The 24,541-nt window shown below is 34.1% G+C and overlaps 1 protein-coding gene across 12 annotated transcripts in view; it reads left to right on the forward strand.

The window, feature by feature from the left end:
• LOC145268612 (uncharacterized) overlaps positions 1–24,541 on the forward strand; it is a 746,770-nt gene that overhangs the window by 389,971 nt on the left and 332,258 nt on the right. For 8 of the 12 annotated variants that reach the window (XM_080124076.1, XM_080124069.1, XM_080124074.1 and 5 more), the window contains 2 exons: positions 5,780–5,909; positions 17,502–17,525. In XM_080124076.1, coding sequence (XP_079980202.1) covers positions 5,780–5,909; positions 17,502–17,525 — 154 coding nt within the window. The remainder of the gene's footprint in view (positions 1–5,779; positions 5,910–17,501; positions 17,526–24,541) is intronic. The other 4 variants (XM_080124073.1, XM_080124075.1, XM_080124079.1 and 1 more) reach the window with 1 other exon arrangement.

Below are 24,541 nucleotides of genomic sequence, written 5' to 3' on the forward strand. Positions count from 1 at the left end.
TCTGGCATCAATTGAAATGAATGGCGCTCGTCTTGGGGATGCTCCATGTTTTGATAAGCTTCCTGCTCTGACCTTTACTCTTGATCTGAAATGGAACACGTACATCAAATCCGTTGCCAAGGTTGCTAGAAAAATGGTGGAATCATTCTATCACTCTAGTAGATATCGCACTGCTGATGCAATTCTCTAACTTGTATAAGAGCCAAGTACATCCAAGGATGGAGTACTATTGCTACATCTGGGTAGGAGCTGCTAGAAGCATCTTATCCTGCCTTGACAGAGTTCAAAATAGACTTTGTAGCCTAGTAGGGGATGCCGTTTTCTCTCCCCTGCAACCTCATTCCCACAGAAGAGACATTGCAAGTCCGTTTCTGCTCTATCGTTATTTTCATGGTAAGTGCTCGTCTGAGCTCCGATCTAAGGTCCCACCTTGCCAAACTTTTATGAAAAACACTCGACTAGCTGAAACCACTATCAATAATTTCCCCCCCATTCTTTATCTGTGCCTAAACAATATCGTTATGCTCAAGTCCAATGTAAACAAGTTCTTGTTCAGCCGTCCTCATAAATGATCTAATTATAACAATTTACTTCTACAAACGATTATTACGCAACTGTCCCAATGTCTACAGTACACGCATAAACCGTTATCCTCGAGTGGCCTCTGGGCTTTGATATGTGTTGACCCTTTTGTAAAAAAACAAAAAAAAAAAACTAACCGTAGATTCCATGAACAAAGTTTCTTATAACTGCACGCCAGTGAAACTCTGTTCTGTTTGCCTGCTTTTTAGCGGACTACAATATGGTTCTCTTCAAGTCCGACATAAACAAGTTCTTGATGAGCCGTCCTCTTAAATAATCCAATTTACCAAATTTCCATTACTAACGATTACTACGATATTGTCCCATTGAATACTGTACATTCATTAACCCTTAACCCCGAGTGGCCTCTGGGCCTTGATAAGTGGTGACTCCTTTGTAAATAAAAAAGTGTCTTGTGTAAGACGATGTGCCTTTTCGACAATTATTTTTAATTTTAAAACTTGAATAGCTCCAATCTGATACATTTTTTTTTAGAAGTAAGAGTTTTTTTTCTTTTTTTTCTTCAAAAAGATGGACTTTTTTTATTACTTAAAATGTATGTAAATGTAGTTTTTTTTAACCGGAAGTAATTAGAGTTGTCCACCTTGGATGTTATTATTTTTTAGCTGTTTTCTTTAATTATTTAAATATATACTATGTTGTATGTGAATGTAGTTTTTTTTCTTTTTTACCGAAGTAATTAGAGTTGTTTACCTTGCATATCATTATTTTTTTAACTGTTTTCTTTTATTAATTAAATATACTATGTTGTATAGAAATATAGTTTTCTTGTGTAACCGGAAGTAAGTAGAGTTGTCTACCTTGGAAATTATTTTTTATTTAGCTATTTTCTTTTTTGCATGTAATTTTTTTTTTTTGTCATGAAACCTTACATGCAATTGACATTTTCAGAACTGCTATGACTTTTTTTTTAAAAACAATTTTTTTTCTTTTAAATTTAATGTTTTATAATGTTTTCTTTATATCAGATTTCTCTTTTATATTTTATTGATTTTTTTAAAAAAATATTTTCTATGATGATATTTAAAATTTTAAATTTCAGGAATTTGGATTCACATTTCTCTGCTCTTTCTTTCTATTCTCATTCTTCCTATCTCTGTCTCTCCACCTCTCTCTCTCTGTCTCTGTCTCTGTCTCTGTCTCTCTCTCTCTCTCTCTCTCTCTGTCTCTCCACCTCTCTCTCTCTCTCTCTCTGTCTCTCCACCTCTCTCTCTCTCTCTCTCTCTCTCTCCACCTCTCTCTCTCTCTCTCTCTCCACCTCTCTCTCTCTCTCTCTCTCTCTCTCTCTCTCTCTCTCATGCTACCTGTCTTAAGATACAGATACTTTTCGTAAACCCTCCCCCCATAATTAATCAAATGTTGCACATTGCATTCGTCACTTTAAATCCTCTCGTCGTTCAACTGCGAAGTCATTAATCTTATAAAACCTTATCCTCGAGTGGCTTCTAGGTCTTGATAAGTAGTGACTCCCTCATGTAAAAAGTAAAAGAAAACGTTTTATTCTCGTAACTGGTGCTATTAGGTCAGGCTCTCTGAAGATACTGGTTTCCTGACCAAACACCAAATGCACCAAACATTGATGTTATTTTTTTCCCTTTTTTTTTCCTTTTTTTTTTCTCCTTTTTTTTTTTTTTTTAAACCCATGTTCACCCATTACAAAGCATATCGCCATTTGGGCGTAAGGGGCTACTATTTGGGGCCATGTCTAGGAAAGATTAACAAGATATTTGTTTGTTACATTTAAACTTCTGCATATCAGTACAGCCAGGGAAGCAGGCAGCAGGAAGGGAATTCCAAAGTCTAGCTGTTCGAGGGAATAAACTATTAGAATAGAAAGCTTTCTGGCATTTAGGGACATCAACAGTGAAGGGGTGAGATCTTATTGCTAAGCGGGTTTGTCGGGGATATGTATGTCGAGGGGGCACAAGTGAAACGAGTTCATCAGAACACATTCCATTAAAATATTTGTAAAACAGGCACAGTGATGCAACATTGCGGTGATGAGACAGAGGCTGGAGCTTAGTTGATAAAGTGGGACAGATTAGATTGACAACTCTTTTTTGGACCCTATCTAAGAGGGAGAGACTAGTGGTAGATGCACCAGCCCATATGTGGCAACAATACTCCATGCATGGGTGAATGGTAGCCTTGTATAGGTACAGGATACTCTCAGGTGTGAGTAGTCTTCTAGCTCGATAGAGGGAACCCACCTTCTTTGCAGCAGCCTTTGCAATGTCCTCTATGTATTTGTTTCAGTTCATATTGCCTGCAAATGTTAGACAGAGGAGTTTGAAGGTAGAATTGTCATGGATATAGGCGGTTTGAGAGGCGTCTTGTAATTGTTAAAGGAGAGCAGCTTAGTTTTTACTAGCATTGAATGTTACCATCCATTTCCGGGCCGATTCCATTCATTGTATGTACAGCCGTTCTTCCCTCATGCATATTATAGAGCGTTGTATCATCAGCAAATATGCCCATCTTGGACACAAGGCGGTCGTTTATGAATATCAGGAATAATAATGGTCCAAGGATCGACCCCGGAGGCATTCACACATTATGTTATGCTGCTTAGATGTACGTCCGTCAATGACAACCTGTATGCTTCTATTGTCTAAGAAGGATCTAATTATATTTAGTATACATCCAGTTATACCGTATGATTTAATTTTCATTAGCAGCTCTTTATGCCAGACTTTGTCAAAGGCCTTGGATATATCAAGAGGTACAGCTCTGGCTTTGCCCGCCTTATCCAGTACATGGTAAATGCGTTCAGAGATGATTGTTAAAATATCTGTCATAGAACGACATTGCCTGAATCCATACTGTTTGTCAGAGAGAAGATTAGCTTTTGCGAGGTGGTGAACTAGTGCTTGATTAATTAAGGTCGCAAAGATTTTAGCAAAGAGTGGGAAGAAACTAATAGGGCGATAATTGAGAGGGTCTGTTCTTTCACCAGAATTCTTGTACATTGGTACCACAGACGCCATCTTCCAGCTGTTAGGGAAGCAAGATTCAGCAAGGCTTTCTCTTTGCAAAACTAAAATCTTTTATGTAACCAAACCAAACACCATGGATAAATATTTGAAGATATCAAGAATTTGAAGCATAAACCTTTGTTTTTTGTTTGCTTTTTTTTTTGTTGTTTTTTTACATAGGCATAACCGCTTATCAAGGCCCAGAGACCACTCGAGGATAAGGTTAAAGAATGTACAGTAGTCAATTGAACAATATAGTAATCATTAGTAATGGAAATTCGGTAAATTTGTTAACAAGTGGAATGACTCATCAAGAACTTGTTTACATTGGACTTGAAGACAACCATATTGTAGTCAACTGGAAAGCAGGAAAACGGAAGACAATTCCACGGGTGTGTAATTCTTAGAAAGAAGTTTTGTTCATGGAATCTACATTTAGGTTTAGGCCCAGATAAAGAGTGGGGGAAATTAGTGATAGTGTTTTCAGCTTGACGAGTGTTTCTTGTGAAAGTTTGGCGAGGGGGGGGGGGATTATAGATTGGATCTCAGTCGAGCACTTGCCATGAAAATAACGATAAAGCAGAGACAAACTCGCAACATCTCTTCTGTGAGATAGAGGTTGCAGGGAAGAGAAAAGGACATCTACAAGGCTACGAAGTCTATTTTGAACTCTGTCAAGGCAGGACAAGTCCTTTCTAGCAGCTCCTGCCCAGATGTGGCAGCAGTATTCCATCCTTGAACGTATCTGACTCTTATATAGATAGAGAATAGCATCAACAGTGAGTTATCTACTGGATCGATAGAAGGATCTCACCATTTTTCCAGTGGCCTTGGTAACAGATTTGATGTACGTGTTCCATTTAAGATCAGGAGTAAAGGTCAAGCCCAGAAGCTTGTCAAAACATGAGGCCTCCCCTAGACGAGAGCCATTCATTTCAAATGATGCCAGATGGGGATCAGAACGTTGATGATGTAAAGATAGAAGCTTGGTTTTAGATGCATTAAAAGTAACCAGCCACTCCTTTCCCGATTGTACCACGTGCTCAAGATCAGAGGAGAGAGAATCAGAGAGAACTTGGTCGTTTACAGTCTTAGATGTGCTACCATAGATGATAGTGTCATCAGCATAAATGTCTACGAATGATGTAAGAATGTGATTTGGAAGATCATTAATGTAGATCAGGAAAAGAGTTGGGTTCAGGATGGATCCCTGAGGGACTCCAGCATTAATACTGTGAGCCTCTGATTTTTGCCCCCTTGTACCCCCTCGACGTAAATACCCCCAACAAACCCGACAAGCAGCTAAATCCCACCCCTTCACAGTAGAGATCCCTTGATGTAAGAGAGCCTTCTACTTTAATAATTTTTCCCCCAGAACTGCTAGACTTTGGAATTCCCTTCCGAGTTCCTGCTTTCCCAACTGTACTGACATGCAGAAGTGCAATGTGAACAGACATCTTGTTGCTCAACTCCCTACACAGTATCTCTGCAAATTATGTCCCCGATAGTAGCCCCCTAATTCAAAGTGGCACTGTACCTTGTTCGGGGTGAAAATTGAATAATAAAAAAAAAATCTGTCAACTTGTAGAGGTTGGCGAAAACTCACAAATGAAATAAATGAGGCTTCTATAACTGACCTGCCTTACTAAGACCGTGGAACAGCGTAACAGGTTTTATCGAAGATGAAATGTGATGGTCTGTCAGGATAGTTCTCGATAAATTCCATTTCGGTTTTAGGAATCTGAACGATTTTAACTTCTTTGATAATAAGGATATTGAAAACTAGAAAAATGTGTTCAAGCAGCAATGCCTAGAAGTTCAAGTGTAATGTAAACAAACATCTTGCTGCTCAACTCCCTACATAGTATCCGTGCAACTTATATCTCTGATAGTAGTCGCTTACATCTAAGTGCACTGTGCCTTGTTTAGAAAGTGAAAATGAAATTTAAAAAAAAAATTTTAATTAAAAAAAAAATTTAAAAAAAAAAAAATTATCATCTTCATCATCCATTTATCATCTCATGATCACCACCATCCTCAGAATCATCAAAAAGTTTTTGGTTTGCTGGGAAGCGTTTTTTTCGAATGACAAGAAATTTTATTAAAAAGTTTTATTCTCTGCTGATCCAGGTTTTAATCAAAAGACATTCTTTAAAAATCATCGCATTCCATCGCTCTTTCTCCCTTTTTTTTTTTTCTAGGCAAACCCTTGCTGATAAGGTGAAACTGTTTTCCACTGACAAAGAGGTCGCTACCGAGAAACTCAACCGTACGGATGCTCCGGTCGTCCGTCGTAGGAACCGAAGATTTGCTTCCAGATTTAATACGCAGGTATTTCACAAACTTTTTTTTTTTTTTTTTTTTGCACCTGTGTTATTATTTGTAAAATTTTTAGAGGCGGGGGGGGGGGGGGCTGAGAAGATTTGACATCAGTAACATGACCCAAATTTTCCAACACCAGAAAGAAACCATTTTAAATTTTAAAGACTCTATAACTGCCACCGTATTTTTTTTTTTTTTTTAAATTAGAAAATAATTTTTTAATGCAAATTACAAACTGGTTGAATAAAAAAAAAATATCGATTTCAGTATTACCAAATTTTCTTGCCGCTGTTTAAAATTTGTCATTGTTCTGAGAGAGGCAATTCTTTTTTTTACTAAGAGATTTGTACATTTTTTTTCATCACATAATTTAGGACACTAATAAAGCTGTCAGTAAGTTTTCACGAGTGGTTTACAAAAACATACTTTATGTTTTTCGTTCTTTTTTTTGGGGGGGGGGGAGGGGGTATTCAATTATAAATATTGTATAGTTTTTAACAGATGCTTCTGCAGTTTAATTAACCATTTTTCCGTAGCCCTTCTCCTTCCATGTAAACAGAATTTTTGTGAACTATTAAACAGTTCTTCTGTTCGGTTTATGTTGGTGCGTTACTTACAGAAAAAAAAGGTTAATTAAACTGCAGAACCACCTGTTAAAAACTATGCAAGTTCTATAATTGAATATCCCCCTCTCCAAAAAAAAAAAAAAAGAAAAAAGAACGCAAAACATAAAAATATGTTTTTCTAAACCGCTCGTGAAAACTTACTGATAGCTTTATTAGCGTCCTAAATTATGAGATGAAAAAATTAACAAACCTCTTAGAAAAAGAGTTTTTTCTCAGAACAATGTCAAATTGTAAAACCGTGCCATTTTCTTTTCAATAAACGAGGGATCGCTTAGTCAAACTTAGTTATCTCTTTTACCTTGGTTACTTTTTCTGCAATTGGGCCAAAAAGAAATTCTGCTTAATCGTTTTAATTGACGCATTTCAGGTGAAAACATCATTACGCGAAATTGGTTGATTGCCTGAATTTTGGTAACTTTTTAAGTGAAGAGAGGGGTAAAAATGTTTATACATTTTGGGGGTTGGCAATTCATTTTGCATAAATATTTTTACTTATTTTATCAAAAATAATCTTTAAATTGTTATAAAAAAATATCAAGAACGATAACTCTATAATTCTTGAATTTGAATTACTTCCCTTCTTAATCGTTCGTAAATAATTTAAAGTGTATGGTATTTACAGAAGGTAATGAAGGTAATCTAGTTTAGAAATCAAGGGAGGCAATCTAATTAATTATTAAGGGAGGTAATCAATTCGCGCAAGATCTCCTCCAATCTTTTTTTTTTTTTTTTTTTTTTCAATTTATTTCATAAATTTTTCTGGTCAATTTTTACGCCAGCGGATTATAAACACCCCAATCTCCCCATGTTTAGAACCTGCTTTCGGAATACCCCCCCCCCAACCTCAAAAGCCGTTCTTAACATGGGGATGTTGGAGGGGAGGGGGTGATTATTCCGAAAGCCGTTCTTAATATGGGGTGGTTGGTTGGGTGTTTATACTACGCTAGAGCAGGTCGTAAAAAATTGACCATTTTTCTAATAACGTGAAAATAATTCCGGTATTTAAAACCGTCGCAAAAAAAAAAAAAGAAAAAGAAAAGTTTAGTTAGAGGCTATAACTAATATATATGACCTCGAAAATTGTGAACCGATGTTAATCCACAAGGAAAAGAGAAAAAAGAAACAATATTAATATATGACACAGCAATTCGGAATAACAGTTCGTTGCTCAAAGGGAGATAACTCTATTTTACTAAAGTAGTTAAACAAAAAATCATTTTTTTACAATTACTGGAATAGGTGTATCAGAATTTTTGTAGGAATTTTTGACACTCCTAACACGAAACTGCGAATAAAATATATAAAAAAAAAACTCGTAATTTCTCTTTTAAAAGTGGGTTGTTTATTTTCTGTCTGGATTATACTTCCAAAATAAACTATTAAAGTTGTTTTAAAAGTAATAGAATTTTTTTTTTTTTTTAAAGTAATGAATATTACGAACTCAATATTTTTCAATTTTTAAATTTTAAAAATCTATCAAAATTTTTCTATTGATTCTATTTTTACGATATTTTCAGGGTCGATGTGAAATTTTATGCTCTTTCCAATAAACCAAATATAATATTTTAGATAAACGTTTTTTTTTTTTAATTCATGCCCCCCCCCATTTTCAAGTGTGTATTAAAACGTAAATAATTAATTTACTCACCAAAGTTTTATATATCACAAATTAAAGGTCAATAAATAATATATTCAAATTTAAAACAAAAAAAAAGTAGCGTTTTTTTAGAAATTTACCTGTAAAGTCCCAAGTTTAAAACCTTTTTTTTTTTTTTTAAACCACGTTGTTTGTTTTTTTTTTGTTTTTTTTTTTTTTTTTTTTTTTCTTTTAATGAAACCTTGGTCCTTGCTCCTTTAATTGAAAAAAAAAAATTAGGGCTTGAATTACATTTTTCGAGGAGTTATAAGCTTGGAAAAACAGGGGGTCGAATAATTCACTATTTTTCACGAAATTTCAGACACACCTATTACTGGAATGTAAGAAAAAATTACAATATCGCATTTTACATTAACCTTTGTTATTAATTTTATAAAACTTTTCCCTTTTCTCTTCCCTGCAAATTCTTTCTCACAGAAGAGATGTTGTGAGTCTGTTTCTGCATTATCATTATTTTCATGGCAAGTGCTCGTCTGAACTCCAATCTACGGCCCCCTTCACCAAACTTTCACGAGAAACACTCGTCTAGCTGAAAACACTATCAATAATTTCCCCCCCCCCACTCTTTATCTGTGCCTAAACCTAAACGTAGATTCCATAAACAAAGATTCTTTCTTAGGACTGCACGCCTGACTACAATATGGTTGTCTTCAAGTCCAATGTAAACAAGTTCTTGATTAGCCGTTCCACTTAAGTTAACAAATTTAACAGAATTTCCATTACTAACGATTATTATATTGTCCGAGTGACTACTGTACACTCTTTAACCCTTATCCTCGAGTGTCCTCTGGTTCTTGATAAGTGGTGATGCCCATGTAAAAAAAAAAAAAAAGTTTTTTTAATAGCTGAATGTGTCGGGCATTAGCAGTTTTATAAGGGAGACAAGTGCGGATTTACATGCTTCCTACATCGGTTATAGCCAAGGTTGTCTTCCCTTTTTTTATTTCCAGGATCTGCTCTGCAGATGCGACGACTGTGACAGGCAAGATATGGTCCCTTTTGGTTAATGATCAACTTCCTCTCAGATAATGCGATCCCCCATACCTTTCTTTATTTTAAGAATGGCTTTCTTGTCCGCTTGACCATATCTGATTATCTGTCTGGACAACAGAAACCAGAAGTAAAAGAAAAATAGCGAACAATTTTGACTATTGCCTGCATGTTTGTATGCTGCGGCACAATACTGGAAAGTGGGGAGCGTCTCTAGAGACTGTGCACTCTGGCGTGTTAAAAAAAAAAATTACCTCATCATTCCCCGGTCAGTGTTCCTCAGGTAGTTATTAGTAATAAACTAACTCCTCCCCAAAAAGAGGCGGCAACACGGAGAATAGATAATACAGTGGATGTGTTATCGGCAGCTCCAGTAACTCTCGCTTCTCCTTTTTTGTCCCTCAGTCCTCATTCAATGAGTGATTTTTCTGACAAAGGGTGAAGAAAAAGCTGCTGAAAGGTCGGTAGTACTTGGTGAACAGTAGTCTGAGATGTCGGAAATTTTCCTGTCTTTTTCTCTCTTACTTTCCCTTTCTGTACTGCTCTAACTAAGTATGCCGACCTGTTCCACAAATCCCAAAACCTCAACATGAAATAATGAACCGCCCCCTTAATTAAACACTTCATCAAATCTCCACACTAACGTAATGTACTTGCAATAACCCTTATCCCTGAGTGGCTTCCGGGCCTTGATAAGTGGTGACCACTGTTTAAAAAAAAAAATTTTTTTAAATACCTAGGAGGGTGAACCTTCTATGACTAACCAGGTACCTTCTTTAGGTGTATCTTGGTAAACTCGGGAATCTGTGTGGAACACGTGAGTAGAATTTTCTTGTTCTGCCACCATGGAATTGTATTTTGAGTATTGCCCGCATTTAGGATTGAACCTTCAACCTTCAGAAGTGAATTTTATCTAGTACTTTATCCGTTATGCCTCGGGTCCTTATTTCTTGTTTTTTTTTTTTAGATGTGCAGTTTTTTTTTATTACACATGCGTGATTATAAAACTGTAATGCTAAATTATTCTGAGTTTTACCAGAATGACAGGTTTGAAGATAGGGCAGTGGATACAGGCAAATTTATATATATATATATATATATATATATATATATATATACGAGCAAACAGTTAATAAAACATGTTAAAAAACACTATGAAAAAGAGTTAAAAACATATTTAATCTGAAAAGGGAACACTTGATAAGTGGATAGTCCTTAATCTGCTGAGTTTCGAAGCATCAGAGAGTAGGAATTAGCAAAATGCGAGATCGGATTTTGCATACAAAAGTATTTGATGAAACAACAAAGACCTTACTTGAAAACAAAAAAGTGAAGCAGAGGGAATATGGTGAAGAAAAAGGTGATTACACGTGAATGGATAGTCTGGTGGAAGATAAATAATCCAGTGACGATAAAATCCAAATATATAGCTTCAAGAAAGTTAATTGAATTTCTATTTGCACAAGTAAAATCTAAGGAAATCCTGTAATTGGAAGATGGTCCAAAATAATCCAAAGGCAGAAATCCATGGAATAATTCACAAAAATGTGTTCAAGGGAAAAATTCCAATAATATTAATAAAAGAAAAATAAGATATGCTTTTCACTCGACTACCTAGACATAAATATAAACAAGAAGAAGAAGAAAAAAAATATATGTATATATAAAATTTTAGTCATTCAATAAATTTAAAAATTTATGACGTGAAATGTTTGAATTTCAAATCAAAAGATTTTTATTATTCTATGTAAGACAAAGAATACATTTGAAATATTATAACTCCTTATCCTATAGGATTTCGATGTCTACCATCTCTTCAGAGGAGAAAATATTAGCAAATAGTTATAATGGTTTACACCTTATTTGCTAAAGTCAGTAAGACATGGAAAATCACAGTTAAAAATTGATTGGGTAATTAAAAGTCATAGAGCAAGGGAAGTTAATGAAAAGGATATAAAAGTTAACATTCAAATTGCATGGTAAAATCCGAAGTAAATGTCAAGGTATCTGTTTATTAATAAATACATAATTCAATATAATTAATATTTTTGATAATTATAGAACATGAGTTTCATATTCCACTCAAACATAATTTCAAATTGTTAAAAATAAAATAAAATCGCTTTCAGTAGACAAATTAAGAGAAACTGAACTGCAATGAAAAAATTAAAAATAAATAAAAATGAAATAAAAAATGAAAAGGATATATATATATATATATATATGAGCTCGTATTATAAGCTCTATCTCCTATTTGGTTTTATCGAGCTTTTACATCTGGCTGAGATAACTTTATAAATATTAATTCTTTAATATTTATAATATACTTTAATTTTACCATCTTGGATCATTTTGGCAAATTTAATTGTAATTTTTATTTTATATATATATATATATATATATATATATATATATATATAGGCTCTTTTTCTGTATATGTGTGAATTCGTTCCCTATATGCTCCAAAATGGTTGGGCCGATTTTTTCTTTTTTTTTTCACACAAATGTACTTTATGTATCTGTGAGTCTTCTAGGTTTTGTATCAGTATTCCTTCGCTAAGTATCAAAAATTAATAACAAAAAAAAAATCTGATTAAACAAGGAACAGATTTTTACTACAGTTAACACCCTTACACAACCTAACAACACAACCGCGTTTGAGAAGTGTTATCACAGCACAAGCAGAAAAGGCCTACCATATAAAATCAACAGTAGATCCTTTGACAAGATAAAGGCGTGTTGGAAATTAATGTTTCAATTTAGAGCGCAATTGAACCATGACACTTGAATTTAATCAAATAAAATCAATAAAAGGTTCTCTACAGTGTAATGTAGACTACAATATGTTATGAACTAAGTCATTGTGGGGAGGCTTGTAAGTTTCTTCCTGGTGCACTGCAGTGGGTCCATGACTAGAGCAGGGAATCAATTGATTTGATCGAAAAATGGGCGATTTCACCAATTTTGATGACAATAAAAATATGGAAGTATGAAACCTTCTGGGTCTCCATAATAGTGTGTGTATATATATATATATATATATATATATATGATGATTGCAACGTCTTGTCAGACGAGTGCCACTCCCTCAGACATTTAAAATCCATGAGCCCAAATGTCTGAGGGAGTATCTATACAAATATGATGTTACTGAGTCTTAGCTTTGTACGACAGCTAAGTCTCTCTCTCAGTTCAAAATGTTGAGATCCAGCAACAAGCAAGAGCAAGATAGCCAGCAACAAATTAAACTGCAGACCAGCTTAATGCGGGTACTGGTCTTCTGCTTTATGGTTTTTTAAATCTCTGATTTATATATATATATATATATATATAAACACTCGTCTAGCTGAAACCACTGTCAGTAATTTTCCCCGCTCTTTATCTGTACCTAAATCCAAACGTAGATTCCATGAACAAAGCTTCTTTCTTAGAAGTGCACGCCTGTGGAACTCTCTTCCGTTTGCCTGTTTCCCACCTGACTAGGTCCTGGATATGACCTAAAACTATATCTGATGGTGAGGCCCCACCTTGCGGGCCTTGGGGAGTGTGGAGCCACCCTTTAATTGCCATTGCTCCCAGGTCCACTCTGACCTGGAGTGGTAGTACCTGTTAGGGTCCCAACCATGGGTTAAATAGAATCCGACTTAAAAAACAAATATACTCCATTAAAAATCGTTCCTCAAAATAACTAGATTCGGCATTAAATAACCTGAAAAAGGTTGATATGCCGTAAAACAAAAACAACAAACCAACCGACCCACCTGACTACAACTTGGATGTCTTCAAGTCCAACATAAACAAATTCCTGATGAACCGCCTCCTTAAGTAAGACACTTTATCAAATCTCCAATACTAATGATTACTACGATACTATCCCATTGATTACTGTACACGCAATAACCCTTATCCCCGAGTGGCCTCCTGGCCGTGATAAGTGGTGATTTCCTTGTATATATATATGTATATATATATATATAGGGTGTGGCCCATTTAAAAGTGGCCCAGAAAAATGTAGTAGAGAGGAGAAACATTCTTTTATTGTTTAAATTACCTGTAACGTTATTTAAATTACCTGTAACATTATTTAAATTAACTGTAACATCATTTAAATTAACTGTAACATTATTTAAATTAACTGTAACGTTATTTAAATTAACTGTAACGTTATTTAAATTACCTGTAACGTTATTTAAATTACCTGTAACGTTATAAAAGATGCTGGAAGTGCTGCCCGTTCACATCTACGCATGTCTAGGTAAGTTTAACAACGTTTGCAGACACTGCCTGCAGATAATTTCTGGTGACGTTCTCCTTTAGTTGGTCTAGATTGTGAGGATTACTTGCATAAACTTTTTGTTTTAAAGTCCCTCAAAATTAAAAATCACAAAATGACTAGTCCTGGGGACATGGTGGCCATAACCCTTTGTTTATTGTTCTCTCCTCCGTAAACCTGTCACGAACTCGTGTCAGTGTGACATGTAGCGCCATCTTGTTGGAAAAAGAATTGCATTTTGTCTTGTGGTGTCAGTTGGTCGTTAAGAGAAAGATTAGAGAGATAGGGCTACTTTTAAGTGGGCTGCTATATGTGAAAAAAAAAAAATGATTAGAGAAAGATTAGAGAGATTGCACCACTTCTAAGTGGGCCACCCTGTATATTGCAGAAGATCAGAACAACATTAGTACTGTCGGTTTCAAATCCAAACAAAGTTTTGTTCTATAATACATATATAAATAGATATTATGCTCTTATTTAAAAAAAAAAAAAATTTCTTCACTTTTTTCGAGTTTTCTATAAAAGGTTGAAAAAAGGTTTTCTTGCTTTGCTTAATCTGCCTCTGTTTTTATTTTCAGACTCTATAACAATAATTATCTGTGATGGAAGCGTTCTGGCTTTTCACACATACAAACAAACACACATATATATATATATATATAGTGAATGAATGACAAAAGTCTATATTCCAAATTTCATGATGTTGACCATCTTACAATTTATTCCTTCAATTTAGCTGACATTTACACTTCTTGACAGTATCTGTTTCGTAGCACAAAATCAATCACTTAATTATTATATCAATCAGTGAATTTATTTTGCCCTTAACTCGTCAGAAGAAATAGCAACAATCAATCCATCAAAAGGAAATAAAATGCGTTTTGACATGATTTAAAAATATGAAAATTGGAAGAGAAGCTGCAAATACCTTATAATATGTTTACATTATGCCAGTTTGAATTTAGAAATCATTGCTTTAATAATTAAGTGAAAAAGATACTGTAATTACATTGAGTTTCTTAAATAAGGATTGATATATATTATAAGGAAATAATGTATATTTCCACAGAAAAAAAAAATATATATATATATATATTTTATTACATTTTTACCCCAAACAAGGCGCATTGCCACTTTGGTGTAGGGGGCTACTATCAGGGGCAGCAACTACTGGGGCACTATGTTGGGATTTGGGCAGCAAGATGTCGGTTCACGTTGCACTTGAACTTCTGCATGTCAGTACAGTTAGGGAAGCAGGAACCGGGAATGGAATTCCAGAGTCTAGCGGTTCTGGGGAAGAAACTACTGGAGTAGAAAGATCTTTTACATCTAGGGATCTCTACTGTGTGGGGGTGGGATTTAGCTGCCTGTCGGGTTTGTTGAGGGTGTCTACGTCGTGGGGGAACAAGTGTCTGCAGTTCGTCAGAGCATTCACCATTAAAATACTTGTACAACAAGCAGAGGGATGCAACGTTTCGTCGATGGGACAGAGGCTGAAGCTTAGATGCCAGTTCAGGGCCTATCAGATTGGTGACTCTTTTTTGAACCTTGTCTAGGAGCGAGAGACTAGTAGCAGATGCACCATCCCAAATGTGACAACAATACTCCATACATGGCCGAATGGTGGCCTTATAGAGGTACAGGATACTTTCAGGTGTCAGTAGTTTTCTAGCATGGTAGAGAGAGCCTACCTTTTTCGCAGCGGCCTAGTATTGGGACGATTAATTGGAATCGGTAATCGGAAAAATCAACAAATTTGCAGGAATCTGGATTGGAATCGAAAAATTGGTGCCTATTTTCTGATGCCAAAACGATTCTTTTAATTGTTTTTTTTATTTGATTTTGTTTAAAGCAAAATCTTCCATGCCTGGTAATAATGATAAAATAATAAACATTTATTGATTTCAAAATACCAGTAAAGCTAAAATCGATAGATCATCCTCCACAAGTGTAATTTTACGTTTAGAATAATATCTGCTTATTTAACATGTTTGTTTTTTTTTGCAGAAATCGGGGAAAATACAAACTTCTATAGTTAAATATTTATAGATTTATAAAGAGTCGGAATCCGTAATTGTATCAGAATCGGGTAAAAATATTGAAATCGTCCCATCACATATATATATATATATATATATATATATATATATATATATATACTCGGGTTTTTTTATTCAAAAGTAATGGACTAGTGAATTCAACGAGGTTGTTAGATAGTGCTCAATAAAAAGAGCTGATAATACTTGTTTATTGTTATATAAACATGCTCAGATCCCGCTGCTACAAACAGCCACTTGTTTCAATCAAACAACAGATATCATCAGGCAGCGACTTAATTGAATTCAATGAACATTTGAATAGTCAAGTCGCTGCCTGATGATATCTGTTGTTTGATTGAAACAAGTGGCTGTTTGTAGCAGCGGGATCTGAGCATGTTTATATAACAATAAACAAGTGTTATATATATATATATATATATATATATATATATATATATGATATTTATTAATATACACAAATTTACGTAGTTGCAACACTAGTCACACTAATGTTTCAGACAAATGGTCAGTTAAAACCACAAGTCCTCGTCAGGCAACTTAAAAAATGGTTTGTTTCCACAGAAGAAACCAGTTCTCAAACCCTGACTACACCTTTACTTTTCTTTTCCTTTTTATATATTTCACATGACTTCTCTCCCCTGTCTTTAAATTTTTAATACTTTATTTTATTTCTTCATTTTTCAAGAATTGACGTAATAATTACACGAATGATTCTGCGCTACTTAAAATCTTGAAATAGACTTTTGTCATTTATTTGTTATATGCTCTGTAGTTACATCGAGCTTCATCAATTAAAGGATTGGTATGAATAAATGATGAATTATAATTGAATAGATATATTTTCCCATAACCATAGATATGTAGGTGGTTCCATTTCAAGAACTAAAAGAAAGAATCGGTCAACAACCGTCATTTTTTGTTTATTCTAATTTGGTGAATGCCTATATTGCAGCCCATAATTAAAAAAACATCGTCTTTAGTCTACCTGGCTGCTCATCAGAGATAATCAATTATCAATATGGCTCACTTTACTAAATAATGAATTTATTTATAAAATTGAAGTAAACAAACACACACACACACACACATATTAGTCATCCACGTACAGTACTGTTTCGCTGTTTCACAGCTCATCAGTGCAGCTGGACAAGCAATTACCTCAAGTCAGAATCGAAATCCGACCGCCCAAAATGACAGTCAGAGCTTCTAAGCGTTGTGCTATATGGCTGATGCTATGCGGGCTGTGAATTAACAATGTTTTGACATTATCCAAAGTACCTAAGCTCAATTTGTTTACATGAAGAGCATCGCTTCATACGCTAACGGTAATTTGTATATCACTTCCCAAATGCTCAACCTAAGATAGAGAGCATTATATATATATATATATATATATATATATATATATATATAATGCAGTTATTACTAGGGCTATGACAACAGCATATTCTTTTCATTGTTTTTACTCTTAAGTGTATATCCGACACAATTAATCAACTGAGAACCACAACACTCTACATAAAAACATGGAAGATATCAATGGATATATACCTGAGAATCAAAACAAGGAAAAGAATATGCTGTTGTCATAGCTCTAGTGATTACAAAAAATTAAGAGAGACAATGGTCATCTTCTGTAAGATTGCTTGCAAAAGAATTTATTGAAATAAAACTTTAAAAAAAAAAACAACAACAAAAAAACTGTCTACAGAATATTTCCATCACAGATTGTTATTTTTTCCTGCTTTTTCTGGTTTTTCTTTTGGCTTTTCTGGGTTTTTTTTTTTTTTCATTCTTTTTTTTTTCTTTTTTTTTTTTTTCGCTTTTCTGTTTTGATATTTTTTTAATCTCGACTGTGTTTTTTTTTTTTTTCTCTCTTTCTCACTCGTTTTCAGTCGCTTTCACACTCTCCCTATCCCTACTTCCTATCTTCCTCCCCCCCTCTCTCTCTTTCTCTCTCCCATAATGCACCAATGCCTTCTTTCTCATTCACAGGCGCAAAAAAATAGGTTATCACAGGTAAACTGTTTCTTTCTTTTAAAAATCCAGCATGTCATCATGACATTGATAGAAAAAAAAAAATCTTTTGTTTTATTTAAATACCCAGTTAGCTCCCTTTACTAAATAATGAATTTATTTATTAAATCGAACTAAATAAACTTTACGTACCCTACTTTAGGGTAATTGTGCCAAGTCCAGGATAATTGCTCTAACTAGCTAAAAGTGCTCTTTTGGTAACCACGCATATAAAGAGCACTTTTTTTTTAGTTAGCACAATTACCCCCAGATTTGGCGAAATTACCCCAAAGTACGATATATATATTTCATTTAATCACCTTAATTAATATAAGAAGATATAATTTTATGCGTAAATTTTCAGTATTTACTTCGACAGTGCTCAATGCATAAGTTAGGTAGTAAGTTATGAAAATATATATGGCAATTAAGCTATTCTCATGAGAATTAGCATAAGCCTGACGAATTCTCATTAGGATCAAACATGGGATATTCTTTATAACTTAATTGGCATATAGACTTTCATAACTTATATATCTACAGGGTGTCCACTGAAGGGTTTTGAACTTAAATAGATTCTTTATTTTTTATGATATTTTTCTGTAATTTTAACACAATCTGACTAAAATATTGGGAAATTTAAAAAATAAAATGCAAAATTCAAAGAATCTTTATTCATGAAAAATAATATCTTTTAAATGTTGCCCATTTGCAGCTTCGCATATTTGTGCTCTTTCCAAAACATTATTCATGACAGATTGCAGAATCTCTGGATTGCGATTTAACTGCCTTATTTCGTTCCTGATGTCCTTTTTTAAATCTTGCAGGGTTTGGGGTTTGACGTTTTTGAGGTCTGGACACTGTGTGTGCGTGTGTGTGTGTATATATATATATATATATATATATATATATATATATTTGAAATTAAATTCTGTAAATTAAAACTTAATGACAAATTTATTATACAATAAGGAATGCAAAGATTTAAAGCTTTTTCCTTATTCCATGGAGTTTTGAATAAATGGCTCATGATAGGTTCCTTTAGTCTTGACAGGCTATGGATACCCACTGTAAGGGTGCCTGTGTGTGAAATTTTTGTGACAAGAGTTGCACAATCTCCAACCATGCCTCTCCTGAGATGTTGTTAAATACCCGTGGCAAGTGGAGGTTCAGAATGACTGAAAACAATGCCGAGATAAGCGGAGAGCACATACAGCAACTGGAATTCTCAAATGCTTACGGTCCTGGATATGACCTTAAACGATATCCGATGGTGAGGCCCCAGCTTGCAGGCTTTGGGGAGTGTGGAGCCACCCTTTAATTGCCATTGCTCCCAGGTTCACTCTGATCCGGAGTGGTAGTACCTGTTAGGGTCCCAACTATGGGTTAAATAGAAACCAACTTGAAAAAACAAATATATCCTATTAAAAAATTTTTTTTTCAAAATAACTGGATTTGGCATAAAAAAAAGGGTTGATATGCCATAAAACAAAACCAACCAACTGAATGGTCACCCATCTGGTTCAAAGTTGCTTAACTTTGGTGACTTGGCGAGAATCAGTGCGCCAACGTGATTATGCCATATAACTGGTTCATATCATTAGATGCAATCTATGCCCCCCCCCTTTACCAAACTTTCACAAAAAACATTCTTGTTGAAACCACTATCAATAATTTCTCCCGCTTTTTATCTGTGCCTAAACCTAAAAATAAATCCCATGAACAAAGTTTCTTTCTTAGAAACTGCACACCTGTGGAACTCTCTTCCGTCGTTAGAGTACAGTCATTAACCCTTATCCTCGAGTGGCTTCCAGGCTTTGATAAGCGATGCCTCGTTAAAAGAAAAAGAAATGTAGTTAGCAAAATGATATTGAAATGTAGTCGATAAATTTTGTTATTTAGCATGAACATTATTGAAACTCCATGGAATAATGTGTGTGTGTGTGTGTGTATATATATATATATATATATATATATATATATATATATATATATATATAAAAAATTTATTTATACAAACATTATTTTAATATACCTGCTCTGTTCACTCATTGAGCACTCTTTGGTAGACACATGTTTTCTCATTGGATGTACTTCTAGGAAACTAAACTCTACTGGCTATATATATATATATATATATATATATATATATATAAAAGTGAAAGTGTCTGTCTGAAATTTAATATACAGGGTACTGAGATGTGGGGAAATCTTTGTAATCCATTTTCGGCCAGAAATTTGGCTGTTAAGGGGTCAAAGTTCAACGATTTGACCTTTGAGAAGTCTACCAAACTCCTCTGCCATTTTTGGATCTAAACACTTGAAATTTTAGATATAGATTCCTTAGACATGGATCTAACTTAATAACTTGATTTGAGCCCAAAACAAATGTTAAGGGGTCATAATAGGGGTCAAAGTTAAAAAATATTGGACCTCCGCGGTCTCTACAATATTGCTCAGACAATTTCTGGTGTAAACATTTGAAATTTTACATAAAGGGCAAGCTATTTAATCAGTTTGGGTTGATAATTTGAGTTATCAAGATATAAATGTATGTATGTATGTTTGCCTAAAACTTTCGACAGAAGCGACGGATTTTCACAAGATCAATAGCGTTTTGAAGCTCGACCCTTCAGACGACAAATACCGAAAAATTGGTTAAAATCATTGATTGCTTCACCCTCAACTGGGCACTTTTCTACAGGGAGGGGTCGCTTTTTTTTGCCAATATTTTTGAAAGTCATCCTCTCTTTCCGATTGTCTAGCCTTAATTTAAACCTACGTCACTTCCGATTTGACGGTGGTCGTAACAGCAAAGACGTCAGGTTTTTTTCCCCGTTCTTTTCCTCCTTTGTGATACGGACTCTTACTACCACTTTTTTTTTTTTTTTTTTAACACACCCGAGCAACGCCGGGCTGAAATGCTAGTTAATAATAAGTCTCTTTGAATCCATATTATTATATATTGAATATTAGTGGTGGGTGCCAGACCTTCTTCAGTTGTAAAATATGCTTGAACATATTTTAATTCATACAGAACCAATTCTCTATTGATTATTATATTGTACCTAACATATAGTAGTAATTTCAGAAATGAATAAAAAAAATGACTTGGTTGCCATCAACTAGAATTGAAACCAAAACATTCAGCCACGTCTCGAGCTATCGAGAGATAGGTATAAATTGGATGTGGGCATTTGCAGGAAGAAATAAAATAAAATTATTTATATACTAGCAGGGTGAGTGGGCCACCTTTGCCCGGTTATAATATATGCTTAAATATATTTTAATTCATGCAGATTTTGTATTTATTACTACAGAGCCAATTCTCTATTGAATATTATATTGTACCTAATATATAGTATTGCTTTCAAAAGCTAAAAAAAAAAAGAAAATGACTTTAATGTCATCAGCTAAAATCGAAACCAAAGCATTTAGCATTCTAGCCACGTCTTCTGCTGATGTAGCTATGATTGGAGGTGTGTGTTGAGCAAAAGAAAAAGTGGTAGTAGGCAGGCGGACTTGAGCCCGTGACACGAAGGCGGAAAAGAAAGTGGAAGAAAATCTGACATCTTACCGCTACTCCATGACGCGACCGGAAGTTCAGAACATTAAAATTAGGCAAAGTCAATTCAACCTACATGATGACTTGCAAAACTAGCTCGCAAAAAATTGACCCCTCCTTGTAGAAAACTGCCCAGTTGAGGGTGAAGGAGTTAATGCTTTTGGCTAATTTTTTTATATTTGTCATCTGAGATGTCGGTCTTCAAAATGATACTAATCTCGTGAAAATTTGTCGCCTCTGTCGAAAGTTTTAGGCAGGTATACATATATATATATATACATTTTAAACAGACAGGTGGGATTTATGTTATAGACGACTTGAAATTAATTGAATTTGGGCATGCACAGAAAGAAGTAAAAATATATTGTTTTGATTGGACTATTGTTCTCATCTTGAGCGTTATTTGTGCAACGTTTTGCAGAAAAAAGTTTTAAAAAATATGTCGGCATATTGAAATGAACATTTTTGCATTTCAACTTGGTGACATACTTCTGTATAAATTATTCATCCAAACAAAGATTTTATATTCGTTATAAACCATATGATTACCATTTCCTATTAATTTTAGTGCTATGTGACCAGTAGTTTAAGATTTTATCTGTTAAATACTGTCACCCAGACACACATACATACATCTACCGTTTTATATATATATATATATATATATATATATATATATATATATATATATATATATAATGTTTACTGTATTTTGGGAAAGAGTTCCGGCAAAGTGCTCGATTACAAAGAAAAACTTTTTTGATATAAGAGCTAAATATTTGTTTATTTAAATGTACAGAAGTTCAGAAAAACATTACTACCGTCGGTTTCAAGCCCAGCACAACGGGAAGCCGTTAATGGTAACACGTAAATAATGTTCAGCTCTCGTCAGCTGTCTTGTTTTCTGCCCCGTTGTGTTGGGCTTGAAACCGACGGTACCAATGTTTTTCTGTACTTCTGTATAATTAATAAACAAATATATATATATATATGGATTATTTGGATTATTCAAACTACTGTTCTAATCTTTCACAACATTTCGACAGATGTCACCTCTGACATTCTTCAGGCATATGGTGCAAAACTCTGAGGTGATATCAAATTAAAGCAGTAGTCCGAATAATCCAAATAAAAAGAAATATAACTCAATCCCAAAACTAAAGTATATGTTAGCATGCATTTCTTGGTATTGAATTATATGATATAGGAAAAAATGCTATAGAGAAACAAACGTTGACTTTTAGTATGCATGGTTTTTATATGCATCTTGGATGAAAAAAAAAAAATTATTTTTATTTTATTTCTTTTATTTTTATTTATTTATTTATTTATTTTTGTGTCGTTTCATTAAATGCCTACGGACTATAAAAGTTGTATAAAAACACATTCTGTGCAAGTTCAAAATAGACTTCGTAACTTAGGAGATGCCCTTTTCTCTTCCCTGCAACCTCTCTCCCACAGAAGGGACGTCGCGAGCCTGTCTTTGTTTTATCGTTACTTCCACGGAAAGTGCTCATCTGAGCTCCAGTCTGCTCCTCCCCCTCGCCAATCTTTCTCAAAAAACACCCGTCAAGCTGAAACCATTGTCAATAATTTTGCCCACTCTTAAATTGTGCCTAAATCAAAACGTAGATTCCATGAAGAATGCTTCTTTCTTAGAACTGCACCCCTGTGGAACTCTCTTCCGTTTGCCTGCTTCGCAGCTTACTACAACTTGGTTGTCTTCAAGTCCAACATAAACAAATTCTTGATGAACCACTTCCTTAAGTAATCCAATCTACCAAATTTCCATTAATAACGACTACTACGATATTATACCATTGATTGATGTACACTCAATAACCTTTATCCTCGAGTGGCGTCAGGGTCTTGATAAGTGGTGACTCCTATGTAAAAAAAAAACCCTTAATAAATAGAGCGGGGGAGGGGGAGCAACGCTCTGAAGGCCTCCTTCATTTTATTTTTGTCCCTTTATTTAAAATATCATTAACAAAAGAAATGTAGTCGCATTTTACAGTAACTATTTTCTTTTTCCAAAAATAAATTCTTGCCCTGTCGGTGGGGCATTAGAATACGCCGACTGCCCCCCTGCAGAGGGTAAAAGTCCCTCAATGGGGGTCCTGGATATGACCTTAAACTATATCCAGTGGTGAGGCCCCAGCTTGTGGGCTTTGGGGAGTGTGGAGCCACCCTTTAATTACCATTGCTCCCAGGTCCACTCTGACCCGGAGTGGTAGTACCTGTTAGGGTCCCAACTATGGGTAAAATAGAAACCAACGTGAAAACAACAAATATATTCTATTAAAAAAATTTTTCTTCAAAATCTTTGGATTTGGCATTGAATAACCCGAAAAGGGTTGATATGCTGTAAAACAAAAACAACCAAACAACCATCTACTAATTTTTTTTTTCTCAATTTTAATAAGTTACAATGGTAGCTTCTAAATTAATCAGTCGAAATTACCTGAATATTAGAAGATTATTGTTTATTTGGAGGAGAGATCTTTTCTTTTTGAAATTTTTCTTTTTTTTGTTTCGCATTTTACTTTTTTTACTTTATTTTTTTCTTTAATTTAATTTTACTTGTTTTATTTTTATATTTTTCATCGATTTTTTACATTTTTTTACGGTTTTATTTTTTTTTTACATTATTTTACTTTATTAAAAAAATTTTTTTCCTTTTTCTAAAATTTTATTTTTTTTTATTGTTTTTAATATTTTTACATGTTTTTACTTAATTAAATTAATTTCATTAAATTAATTTTATTAATTAAATTAAATTAATTTAATTAATTCCATTAAAGTTTTCCTATTTATTTCACCAATATTTTGTTTATCTTTGTTATTTTGTTTCTTTTTACATTTTTTCTTTTTTTAAATTTATTTTTGTTCAATTTTCTCCATTTTTTTTTTTTTAAATCCATTTAGCATGATTTTCTAAGCGAATCATTTTAGAAGAAAACGAATTTAATTTTCTTTTTTTTTCCCCTCTTTTTTTATTCTTTTTTTTTTCTTTGCATCTTTTTTTTTTTGTTTCCTAAATGATGAAGGAAAAAAAAAAGTTTGCATGGATTTACAAATTTTAGCTATTTTCATTCCTTATGATTTTTTTTTACTAATTTAGCAACACCAAAAGTCACTCGAGGATAAGCAAAAAAATGAGGTGCATTCAATAAGTTTCCAGACTTTTTTTTGTATGGTCACTTTTATTGATAGTACACACATGAAACTCTAGTTCCCTTCGAAGTAATCTCCTCCGGCTGCAATGCACTTGTTGTACCATTCCAACAACTTCTGGAAAGCTCAATGGAAGTCCTCTTCTGTCAGCATATCAGTGACCCTCGTCACAGCCTCTTTCATCTCTTAAATTATCTCATAACGACAACCTCTTAGGTTTTCCTTGAGCTTAGGGAATAACCAAAAGTCACAGGGAGCAAGGTCTGGACTATAGGGA

The sequence above is a fragment of the Euprymna scolopes genome, chromosome 44 (assembly GCF_053919585.1).
Source record: "Euprymna scolopes isolate OS-2025 chromosome 44, ASM5391958v1, whole genome shotgun sequence".
In the NCBI taxonomy this organism is placed as follows: Eukaryota; Metazoa; Mollusca; class Cephalopoda; order Sepiida; family Sepiolidae; genus Euprymna; species Euprymna scolopes.